This window comes from Hyla sarda, chromosome 1, assembly GCF_029499605.1.
Source record: "Hyla sarda isolate aHylSar1 chromosome 1, aHylSar1.hap1, whole genome shotgun sequence".
Lineage (NCBI taxonomy): Eukaryota > Metazoa > Chordata > Amphibia > Anura > Hylidae > Hyla > Hyla sarda.
In genome coordinates, this window is record NC_079189.1 from 593,019,784 (window position 1) to 593,032,719 (window position 12,936).

General features: G+C 45.9%; 1 protein-coding gene across 4 annotated transcripts in view; it reads right to left on the bottom strand.

The window, feature by feature from the left end:
* The window catches only part of NIPBL (NIPBL cohesin loading factor), a 188,321-nt gene that overhangs the window by 45,518 nt on the left and 129,867 nt on the right, over nucleotides 1-12,936 (bottom strand). For all 4 annotated transcript variants that reach the window (XM_056546390.1, XM_056546398.1, XM_056546382.1 and 1 more), the window contains exons 21-24: nucleotides 11,448-11,580; nucleotides 11,276-11,358; nucleotides 11,037-11,169; nucleotides 10,774-10,917 (exon numbers count right to left, since the gene is read on the bottom strand). In XM_056546390.1, the coding sequence (XP_056402365.1) occupies nucleotides 10,774-10,917; nucleotides 11,037-11,169; nucleotides 11,276-11,358; nucleotides 11,448-11,580 (493 nt within the window). The remainder of the gene's footprint in view (nucleotides 1-10,773; nucleotides 10,918-11,036; nucleotides 11,170-11,275; nucleotides 11,359-11,447; nucleotides 11,581-12,936) is intronic.

The following is a 12,936-nucleotide window of genomic DNA, read 5'->3' on the forward strand; positions in this document are numbered from 1 at the left end:
AGTGTTTATAAAACTGTGGAGTCTGAGTCAGAACATTTCTCTACCAACTCCACAGCCCTGGTTGCAAGGCAGGAACCGCCCCAGCAGCGCCAACAAGCCCCTAAGGAAAGCCAACGAGAAGGCTAGGACAGCAACAACTGTAACTACACCAAAACCTGCAGTACACCGTAAGGTGGAGTATGATGGCAGGGATAGGAAGAATAGGAACCAAAGCAACCAACCATCCGACAACAGGAGGATGAAGGATGACCGTTGCAAGAGCAAAGGCAGGAACCGTACAGGACCTGCATAACTCCCTCTAGGAAGGGGAAGCGAAATGACAAAGCTCGATAGCCTACAACCCACCGAGCTACCCCGCAGCCAGCAGCGGAAGGAGATAAGATGGCTGGACCCGCCATAGAAGGGGTCATGTAAGGCTGTTAACACCTCGCCTAGAAAGAAATGCAATGACCACTTGAGAATCATAGGCCTCCTACAGTAGGCAACAGTAGCAAGTAGCAAGACCATGAATACTCCCTGCATGAAAGGAAGAAGAAGGATAAATCCGCTGGAGCAGAAAACATACGAAACTCACCATCACGCCTCCGCTGGGAAGGGAAATGTAAACAATGGACTAGCCAGAACAAACCAAACCCTGATCTGAAGTCACCTACACATCAATACCCTGCAAACAATCCTTCCTTGTGGAAGGATAGAATGAAATGGCTCTATTTCACTGCAGGTACTCTGCAAACCTGCCCCACAAAGGGTGGGAGTGCGCTGGGTGTGAGGGCTACAGAAGACAACCTGCAAATCACTGCCCTTTGAAAGCCACAGATACTCCACATATGGAGGAGGGAGGGGGGAAGATACCGCTGTAAGCCAAGGTTACACCACCCATGAAAGTGCCGCTGTAGAAGGTACATTGCACCTGCTGGGACACAGTCAGTGGACAACTCCCACTAGAAGCAGGGGAACGAAAACTCAGACAGTAGACAGCGCGTTCCCCTGGACAGTGTAGAAAGTCCGTTGAACACACAGGATCAACACACCTTCGGTAACATCTACTTGTATATATATATACACACATACACACATATATATATATAATATATATTTATTTATGTTATTTACTTATTTATTTAAGTATATGTACTGCCAGAGCGAAGACCTGAGCAATTAAACTGACATGAACAGATACTGCACTCGGTAAAAGTCAAAAGGCAGAGGATCTGGGGAGAAGTGGAAAATTCCCATAAAAAAAAAACTATGCCGTAGAAATAACTACTTTTGCCCAATAGAGGGGGGCCCAGTATCAAATTGAGCTGAACAGATAGAGCTGTACAGCAATCCTATATGCAGCTACTAGAGGGAGTAGTGCGGCCATGTTTAAAGTATATATATATATATTTTTTTTTATTATTTTTTTTTTTTTAAATCAATAACTATACTGAGTGACACCACTTAAAGAAAAGGGTGCCCTGTAGAGGTTCCACGCCCACGGCAGCCGCCATAAAAACATGTAGCGGCCAGGCTGGCTGCACGCACGGAATGCCAGCCACACCAACAGAGGACGGTGAGAGATCCGGCCGGGGACTTGTCTCATGGTGCAGCCAGTTCAGCCTCCTTTGAGGAATTGCCCGGCTGCTTGGGACCGGAGACCCACAGCCCCAAGATGACACCGGGGTAGCCAGCAGAGGGTGTCCAGCTAGTGCGGCAATAGAACTCAGACAAAATACAGCGCCTGGCCGCAAAACGTGTGCCATGTGATGCGGGCGGGGGGTGGGGGGAATTCAATTGCGATGCGGGTGCACAGAAAACCCGAAACAAAAACATGACTGGAACTTGACGCATGCACCTAGCCCTCCTCGCCACAGGGAGCCCACACTGCAACCAAAAGGGATTGCGGAACTGAGCTAGGGAGGGGAATGTGACCCAGAGAAGGGGGGGGGAACGCTACTGTCCACTGCAGCATGGCACCGCCGGAGTATCCTATAGTAGGAGCCCGGAGGCCATGAGGTTTGGCCCTACACAGCCATGTGTAATGGCGGCAGAGGAGCTGGGCCTGGAAAGGAAGGGGGACCGCAAGATAAGCAGAAGGGAGGAACTTTAGAAGAAGAAAAAAAATGGGGGGGGGGGGATAGGTAGTTTACACTCCCCCACAACTCCATCTTATACTCACCCTGAAGTCTTCAGTCAGCTAAAAACAGTGCTGCATCATGCCAAGCTGCGATAGCGAGGTGGGCAGGGGCAAGTGGGGGACCCGGACCCAGGGTACTACCGCCAGGCGCTGACCGTTGGAGAGAAGGGGTTGACGGCCCATACTCTTATGCACTGTGCCCCTTCATCGCATGTGGGAGATCAGGTAGCGCCATGCTCCTGTCACGCAACCTAGAAAAATAAAGGGAAAAAAAAAACTAACAAGACATCCCTAGCTAGAAAATAATGAGAAAAGACCAGGTCTGGAGAGCTCCAGACCTGTCTCTGCCTCCTACTGACACTAAGCTAAAACGGATTAGCTCTGTGCCAGTGGGCTGGTATATCCTGCTGGGAGGAGCTTTTTTTGCCTAGTGAACAGCAGCATAATACACATGGTCTCTGTGTTCCCCAATGAGGCGACCGAGAAATGTTATGGTATAAAATAAATCACAAGTTTCACCCACATGCATCAGATTAGGTGTACATTTTTTGGGTGCTAGTTTGCTTTTCAACATGAAACTGATTTAGTAGCTGAAGTAAAAACCCTGCAGATCCACAGCAAAACCCCTAACACTAGATAAACTTTGAATTTCATTTCATTTTTTTTATTAAATCCTTTTTTTTATATATTTTTCACATATAGAAAAAAGACACCACAAAGCATCTTAATACAAGAGCACCAGGCCTATTTTTAACGGCCGATTACCAAAGAAAATGTCAATTTAAATAGCAAAAAATCATTACATAAAAACCTACAACAAATCCCCCCCCCCCCCCAAAAAAAAAATATATATATTATTTATTCCATACTAAAAAGAAAACAAAAGGCTGCTTAAACTTAGCTGACAGACATTGCTATCTTCAAGATTACAGATTTTTTTTATACATATAGTAAAATCGAACCTTGTCAAATCTTACAAAATAGGTTTAACCCCTTAAGGACCAGGCCCATTTTGGCCTTAAGGATAAGACCAATTTTATTTTTAGCATTTTCGTTTTTTCCTCCTCGCCTTCTAAAAATCATAACTCTCTTATATTTCCATCCACAGACCCATATGAGGGCTTGTTTTTTGCTTCACCAATTGTACTTTGTAATGACATTACTTATTTTACCATAAAATGTACGGCGCAACCAAACAAATATTATTTATGTGGGAAAATTGAAAAGAAAACCACAATTTAGCTAATTTTGGAAGGTTTTGTTTTCACGCTGTACATTTTCTGGTAAAAATAACATGTTTTCTTTATTCTGTGGGTCAATACGATTAAAATGATACCCATGTTATATGCTTCTCTATAATTATACCGCTTAAAAAAAATCTCAAACGATTTTAACAAAATTTGTATGTTTGAAATTGTCCTGTTTTACCATCTATAACTTTCTCATTTTTCTGTATATCGGGCGGTATGAGGGCTAATTTTTTGCGCCATGATCTGTAGTTTTTATCCGTACCACTTTTGCTTAGGTTTTACTTTTTATAAATTTTTTATAAATTTTTTTTGGAATAAAATGTGACAAAAAAGCAGTAATTTGGGCCTTTTTAATTTTTTTACGTTTAGGCCGTTCACATACGGGATAATTAACAATATATTTTAACAGTTTTGACTTACGCACGCGGCGATACCAAATATGTGTATTGATTATTTTTGTTACGCTTTTTGGGGGGTAAAATGGGAAAAACGGTCGTTTTACTTTTTTATTGGGGGGAGGGGATTTTTAAAAAACATTTTTATTTTACATTTTTTTACTTTATTATATATATTTTTTTTTTTTTCACACACTTTTTCTATTCATTGCAATCAGATGATTGCTAATACTGTGCAGTGCTATGTATAGGACATAGCACTGCTCAGTATCATCGATCATCTTCTGCTCTGGTCTGCTCGATCTCAGACCAGAGCAGAAGACCCCGGGAGACAGCTGGAGCCAGGTGAGGGTACCTCCGGCCACCATGCTGGATGATCGGATCCCCGCGGCAGCACTGCGGGCGATCCGATCATCCATGCAAAGTACCGCACTGCTGCAGATGCCGTGATCTGTATTGATAACGGCATCTAAAGGGTTAATAGCGGACATCCGCGCGATCGCGGATGTCCCCCATTACCAGCGGGTCCCTGGCTGCTGATAGCAGCCGGGACCTGCCGGGCATGACGCGAGCACCGCTCCGGTGCTCGCGATCATGACGGTGCGTAAATGTACGTCGGGGTTCGTTAAGTACCACGTCACCATGACTTACATTTACGTCCATTGTTGTTAGGGGGTTAACACGAAAACCTTTAAACAATTTCTGCTAAACTGCCTACAGCGACAGTCAAGTTTAACCCCTTGCTGAAAATTGATGTCCACTGCGGGCTCCCGAGGTAGGACGTGCGCTCAGCAGGTGAGCGCGCATCATATCCAGTAGGTCCCAGTTGCTATAAGCAACCAGGACCCACTGCTAATGCCGGACATTGCCGATCGGGCTGATGTCTTGATTTAACCCTAAAAGAGGTTAATTTAACTCCCGGCTAGGTCAATGGGCTGATTGAGACAGCTGAAAGGACGGAGGAAGGTCTCCTACCTTCTTTCATGCCTTCCGATCGCCAATTCACTACTCCGATCCTGAGATCCAGGCAGGAGCAGTGGAGCCCCAATAACACTGATCAACACATAGCTATGGCATAGCATTGCTCAGTGCTGGCAATCAAGGTATTGCATGTTATAGTCTCCAATGGGGGCTGTAACATTGCAAAAAAAAAAAAAAAAAAAAAAGTTAATAAATGTGATTTAACCCATTCCCTAATAAAAGTTTGAATCACCCCCCTTTTCCCATTAAAAAAAAAAACCTGTGTAAATAAAAATATATACATATGTGGTATCACCGTGTGCGTAAATGTCCGAACTATAAAAATATATATCGTTAATTAAACCGCACAGTCAATGCCGTACACGTAAAAAAAAAAATCCAACATCCAAAATAGCATATTTGTGGTCACTTTTTATACCATTAAAAAATTTATAAAGAGCGATCAAAAAGTCCAAGCAAAAACAAAAATGGTACAGATAAAAACTTCAGATCATGGTGCAAAAAATTAGCCCTCATACATCCCTGCATGCGGAAAAATAAAAAAGTTATAGGGGTCAGAAGATTACCGTACATTTTTAAATGTATACATTTTCGTGCATGTAGTAAAATAAAATCAAGCCTACATAAAATGGGTATTCTTGCAAACGTATGGACCTACAGAATAAATATAAGGTGTCAATTTTACCGAAAACTGCACTGCATAGAAACGGAAGTCGCTAAATTTACAAAAAGGAGATTTTTGTTCTTACCGTAAAATCCTTTTCTCGGAGGATCCATTGGGGGACACAGACCTTGGGTATATGCTGCTGTTGCAAGGAGACTTGACACTATGGAAACCAAAAAGTCAGCTCCTCCCAGCAGGATATACCCGCCTACAGAGCCTGAGGTAATCAGTTTAGTCACCAAGCAGTAGGAGATGACCGAGAGGCAGAGAACTAAGACCAGTCCGAGGCAACCAGAACAAAAAATAACTGAACACACCCTCGGACAGGTAACCAAAAACAGGAACACCAAAGAAAGGGCGGGAGCTGTGTCCCCCAATGGATCCTCCGAGAAAAGGATTTTACGGTAAGAACAAAAATCTCCTTTTCTCTATCGGCTCCATTGGGGGACACAGACCTTGGGATGTACCAAAGCCGTCCCTAGGGTGGGCACAGAAAACAATCAAGGGGCAGGCTGAGCCTTATGGCCCAGACTAGCATCAGTGGATGCCAAAGTATGAACCTGATAGAATTTAATAAAAGTGTGCAAGGACGACCAGGTAGCCGCCTTACAGACCTGAGAGGCTGAAGCCCTGTAATGGAGAGCCGAGGAAGCTCTGACAGAATGCGTGGAGTGAGCTGAAACCCTGAAAGGAGGGGTCTTCCCCTGCAATGGTAAGCTTCCGAAATGGCAAACCTGATCCACCGCGCAATGGTTGCCTTTGAAGAAGGGAGACCCTTACTGTGACCGTTCGTAAGAACAAAAAAGGAATCACTTCGACGAAAAGAAGAGGTAATGGAGAAGTAGGTGCGTAGTGCCCGAACCACATCTAGCTTATGAAGCAAACGCTCCCCGGGATGAGAAGGAGCAGGACAAAAAGGACGGGAGGACTATATCCTCATTGAGGTGGAAGCTAGAAACCACCTTAGGTAAAAAAGAAGGGTTTTTGAGTGTATGAACCCCCGAAAGAAGGGTCAGCCGCTTGTCCGGAGGGAGGCGAACCCGGGCGGAATGGGTGTCGAACTGAAGACCCAGAAAAACCAAAGACTGAGTGGGGGTAGGTTGGACTTGTCCCGATTGACCACCCAACCGAAGTGAGACAGGGCCTGAAGAGTGAAGGTGAGACTCTCTAGATTTTGGTCTCTGGACGGAGCCTTGATCAGAAGGTCATCCAAGTAAGGAATCACTGAGATCCCCCTCGTCCGTAGCAGGCCGATCACCGGCGCAAGGACCTTTGTGAATACCCTCGGAGCTGTGGCCAGGCTGAAGGGGAGAGCCACAAACTGGAAATGTCCCTCCGGGACAGCAAAATGGAGGAATAGCTGGTGTCACGGAAAAATCGGAACGTGGAGGTAGGCATCCCTGATGTCCACTGAGGAAAGAAACTCCCCCTGATCCATGGTCGCTACGACCGAACAGAGACGCCATGCGGAAGTGGTGGAGGAGGAGATGCCGGTTGAGGTGCTTGAGATCCAAGATGGGGCGTACGGAACCCCCTTTCTTGGTAACTACTAAGAGGTTGGAATAAAAACCTTGAAAACTTTCCTTGGGAGGAACCGGGACAATGACACCCTGAATGAGGAGGGACTGAAGCGCACCCCCGAAAGGCCTTTGCCAGAGAGGGAGACCGTGGGGCTCGAGAAAGGAAAAAAGACGATCCCTTGGAAGAGAGGCAAACTTGATGCTGTAACCGTTGGATACCACATCTCTAACCCAGGAGTCCTGTACATGCATGGTCCAGAAGTCCCCGGAAGAGAAACAGACGACCTCCCAACCGAGAAAAATCTGCGGGTGGGGGCGTCCTTTCAGGCAGAGGTGGGTTTGCGGGTGCCCACCTTGGCCGCAAGGCGGCCCGAACGGTTATCAGATTTCCAGGATGGGCGGGTCTGGAAGGAGTGAGCCTTCTTATCCCGAGAAGGCGCCTGCCTGGCCCCTTTCGTGACCCCGAAGGTCCGGAAGGACCAAAAGGAGGTAGATTTGCGACGGGAAGCAGTACTGCGGGCTTTATATTGAGGTAACAAGGAACTCTTCCCTCCCGTCGCTTCTGAGATGATTTCATCTAGGCACTTACCAAAAAGACGAGAGCCAGTAAATGGAAGCTCAGTGAGAGCTTTTTTGGAAGCAGCGTCCGCGTCTCAGGCTTTGAGCCACGCGGACCTATGGAGGGCCACTAGGTTGCCCTTGGCAAAGGCAGCACAGGGGGCTGACTGCATGGAAGCAGAACACAGAAAATCTCCAGCTTTAGAAAGCAGGAGAATTAAGTCGGCCAGTTCTTCCGACGAAGCCCCAAAAGAAACGCCCTGACGGACACGTTAAACCCAGACCATAAGGGCTTTGGAAACCCAGGCAGAAGCAAAGGAAGGGAGAAGAGAAGAACCCGCAGCTTCAAAAGCAAATTTTGCCAAGGTCTACACCCTTTTGTCCGCTGGGTCTTTAAAAGAAGCAGCATCGGGCAAAGGCAGGGTAGTTGCCTTGGAAAGGCGGGAGACTGGTGGGTCCACCGTAGGAGGTGGGGTCCACCGTAGGAGGTGAGGTCCACCGAGCGATGAGGTCCTTGGCGAAGGGATAACGAGCTTGAACCTTCTTTACTTCTTGAAACCTTTTGTCAGGATGCCTCCAGGCAGACTCCAGCAAGGCTTCAAATTCAGCATGAGTGCTGAACATCTTGGGTGCCGGACGGGCACGATGAAAGGAAACTTCTGGGACAGCGTCCGAAGTTCCTGGGTCCTCTAGGTGGAAGGTGTCTCTTATGGCCAAAACCAATGAGTCCGTACGGTCCTCTGAATCCGAGGCAGAAGCAGGAGCCTCATCTTCTAGTTCTCCGGGAGAGTGGGAACAGGTGAAGGCAGTCTTAGAAGAGGGGGACACTGACAGTGTGCCATTCTGGGGACTCAGAATAGCGAACCGGTGAGCGGCGACCTCGAGTAGAGGGACGCTTGCGGGAAGAGGTAGCAGAGGGACGGTACCCATGAGGGGAGCGCCTACGTCTGCACAAAGATTCCGGAGAGGAGTCAGAGGAATGACCCCTATTACGCTTGTGAGAGCATCTGAAATAGGGTGAGGGAGAGCGAGTCTCCCTTGAGTAACGGTGTAAGGAGGACCTCTCCAAGGCAGTCACCACGGAACAGGAGACCAGTGCCAAGTCAGAGATAGACAGAGAGGGAAGACACCCATATTGGAGAGGCAGCAGAGCCCACCATGTCTGGGGGAGCATCCTGAGTAGAAATAGCAGGGGGGTCAGGAGGTGCAGGCGGAACAAGGGGGTCAGCAGACCCAAGCATTTTAGAGTTGCAGCCCTTGCATGAATAGTAGGTGACCCGGGCCCCAGGTACCTGCTTAGAGGGGGGAACAGTTCTGGGCTCGGACATGGATAAAATAAAAAAAACGTCTCACCAGTGTCCCTAGGCAGCTGCTGTGAGGAGAAGTTCATCAGAAGAGAGAGAGAGAAGCCAGGGCAGCAGGACCAATGAGAACAGAGGGGCCGGGTTAGACTTGGGCGCCTCTGATTGGTCCTGGCTCCCCTGCCCTGCTCCCATTGGCTGAGGTGGTTCGCGCCCGGACTCCTAGGGCACGAACCCCCCTGGGAAGAAGTAATGTTGGCTTGTAAATGGCAACCCCGCATCATATCACGGCGGGCCTGGCGTCATAGTGAAGCCGGGACCCGCCGCTAATAGCGCGTGGCACTGATCACGGTGCTGCGCCCTATTAACCCTTTAGCCGCGCGCTTAATACTGAGCCTCGCGGCTAAAAGTGAAAGTGAAATGTGCCGGTTAGCTCAGGGAGCTGTTCGGGATCGCCGCGGTATAATCATGGCATCCCAAACAGCTTTACTTCAGGAGGAAAGGTCTCTTACCTTCCTTCCTACAGTCCGATAGCCGAATGAATGCTTCAAGCCTGAGATCCAGGCTTGAGCATTCAATTGCCGAAAACACTGATTGATGCATTCCTATGGAGATGCATCAATCAGTGGTAAAGATCAGTACATGCAAAGTTATAGCCCCCCCTGGGGGCTATAATATGGCATAAGAAAAGTGTGAAAAAATCATTAAGCCTTTCAATTAGAGATGAGCGAACTTACAGTAAATTCGATTCGTCACGAACTTCTCGGCTCGGCAGTTGATGACTTTTCCTGCGTAAATTAGTTCAGCCTTCAGGTGCTCCGGTGGGCTGGAAAAGGTGGATACATTCCTAGGAAAGAGTCTCCTAGGACTGTATCCACATTTTCCAGCCCACCGGAGCACCTGAAAGCTGAACTAATTTATGCAGGAAAAGTCAACGGCCGATCCGAGAAGTTCGTGACGAATCGAAATTACTGTAAGTTCGCTCATCTCTACTTTCAATGATCCCATCCCCTAATAAAAGTTTGAATCACCTGGCATTTCCAAGAATAAAAAAAAAAAAAACAGTGTAAATAATAAAAATAAACATATGTTGTATCCGCGTGCGGAAATGTCCGAATTATAAAAAATATACCGCTTTTTAAACTGCACGTTCAATGGCGTACGCGCAAAAAAATTCCAAAGTCCAAAATAGCGTATTTTTGGTCACTTTTTATATCATGAAAAGATGAATAAAAAGCGATCAAAAAGTCCGATCAATGCAAAAATGGTACCGACAAAAACTTCAGATCACGGCGCAAAAAAATGAGCCCTCATAGCCCCCTCAACATGGAAAAATAAAAAAGTTATAGGGCTCAGAAAATGACAATTTTAAACGTATGAATTTTCCTGCATGTATTTATGACTTTTTTTCAGTAGTAATACAAAATCAAACCTATACAAGTAGGGTAACATTTTAACCGTATGGACCTAGAGAATAAAGAAAAGGTGTCATTTTTAACGAAAAATGTACTACGTAGAAACGGAAGCCCCCAAAAGTTACAAAATGGCATTTTTTTTTCAATTTTGTCGCACAATGATTTTTTTTTCTGTTTCGCCGTAGATTTTTGGGTACAATGGCTGATGTCATTACAAAGTAGAATTAGTGGCGCAAAAAATACGCCATAATACAGATTTTTAGGAGCAAAATTGAAAGAGTTATGATTTTTTAAAGGTAAGGAGGAAACAACGAAAGTGCAAAAAATGAAAAACGCCTGGTCCTTAAGGAGTTACAGAGTTGCTATAATTTTGACAAGTCAAAATTTTTTTTTTTTATTGCACTGTGTTTCACTCCTGAGACTTACTGCGATCACTAGTTATAAACTGAGGAAGTTTGTGGCAGTCAATCAAATCCAACCTTTCTGCTATCTAAGTCTATGCTGCATAAAAGTTTGGACCTGCCTGGGCAACATGTCAAGTTTTTTAAGTGAAAAAAAACTAATTCTCACCTGCTTTAGTATCCGGTCTATAGATCCTTGGTCCATCTTGCTGGTAACTGCGTCCTTCCTGAGTCGTGCTGCTACTGTCCCTAAGTAGTCCAACGAAGCCACACGTAGCGCCATCTCTGTAGACTTGTTACTAAACTGATGAACCTAACACAAGCAAAACATTTTGACAGATAAGGTGTCTTATAAACATTCTAAATAACAGACCATTTTGAATGCAATCATTATTCATTAACACACTGTCTTCATATAGGAAAAAGACTTACCAAGAGCCGACCAAGCAAACTCAGCAAGAGTTCAGCTGCTGGCCACTCAGGCTTGTTAACAGTAGACAGAAGATCCTGAACAAAGTTTTCAAACAGAGGCCTGTAATCTTCCTCCCCCTGTTTACTTCCGCACCTATAAAGACCAAGTCATTAGAATACATGCAAACTACAGATGAAAGTGTACATTACAAAGACACGTGCATCTAGTTCTTCTAAGAAATAAAGTCTTGTACACCCACTTTTTGAGAAAAATAGATAGAAAATTTTGCGCAGTCCGCATGGCAGTTTCATAGGAGTTGGTGATAAAGACATCTTGGTCGATCTAAAAAAACACACAAATGCAGAAGGATAAGAAAAGGATGAAACCACCTTCACACCAAACCTGTTTCAGTAAAACACAAAATGACTAACTTTCTTGTTTGACTCTTCTTCTGTATGCTCTCTATCAGATGGAAGGTGCACGACACACTGTATCAGCTGTAAGACTAGTGCGGTTACCATTTGTATGTACATGGCTTCCCCGTCGTCATCGCTGCTGTTCAACCTGCAGTAGCACAAAAGAAATCAGAAACATCAGATTAAGAAGCACAGTGAATGCAAAAGGAAAATTCTCCATAAATTGTCATTCACCAGCCATGCCTATCAATTACAGACAGCACAATACTGGTATTTTTAATTATATTACATTTTTTAAGACTGAGTACAGATAATTTTTTTCAAGTACTCACCAATACCAGTTAGTGCTACTTTTTTTTGCTCTTCAATGACACTCATAATTAACATATGCTCCCAATAGTTCGTTAAGGACCCCCTCTCTAGAAACCACCATTGGAGTTTAGAGGGATTTTTTTTTATTTATTTATTATGGTCCGAGCATCGGGGGGACATTAGCACAAGTACTCCTGCAAATGTCCAGTATCTGCGCCAAAACAGATACCAGTATCGGAAAAAGGAGATTTTTTATTTACTCAGAGGATCCATTGGGGGACACAGACCGTGGGTGTATGCTGCTGTCTCTAGGAGGTGAGACACTATGGTAATAAAAAAAAGTCGGCTCCTCCCAGCAGGATATACCCGTCTCCAGGCCCTGAGCTAATCAGTTTTAGTTCCAGAGCAATAGGAGAGGACCAACAGGTCAAAGAAGACCCAAACTGTCAGAGAACCAGAAGAAAAAATACAACTGAACACACCCTCGGACAGAGAACTGAAGAAAACCCCAAAAAAGGGTGGGAGCTGTGTCCCCCAATGGATCCTCCGAGAAAGAGATTTTACGATAAAAGTAAATAAATCTCCTTTTCTCTATCGGCTCCCTTGGGGGGGGGGGGACACAGACCGTGGGACGTACCAAAGCCGTCCCTTGGGTGGGCAGATAAGCAGTCAGGCAGACAGCCGTTCCACTGCCGCCTGCAACACTTTATGGCCCAGACTAGCATCAGCCAATGCGAAGGTATGAACCCGGTAGAACCTTGAGAAAGTGTGCATAGACGATCAGGTAGCCGTCTTGCAAATCTGCGAGGCCCTGTTCTGGAGAGCCCAGGATGCCCCAACAGAACGGGTAGAATCAGCGATAGGCTTCCGAAATGGCAGACCGAATCCACCGAGAAATGGTGGCCTTGGAAGGAGGTTGTCCCTTACGACGACCTTCCGTAAGGAAGAAAAAGGAATCACACTGACGAAACGAAGTAGTAATAGAGAGAAAGGACCTAACAGCCCGAACCACATCCAGCTTGTGGAGTAAACGCTCCTTAGGATGAGAAGGAGCGGGACAAAAAGACAGGAGGACAATGTCCTCATTGAGATGAAAGCCGAGACTATCTTAGGCAAAAAGGAAGGATCTGGCCGGAAAACCACCTTGTCCTGGTGGACCACCAGAAACGGATAACGGCAGGAGAGAGCCGCC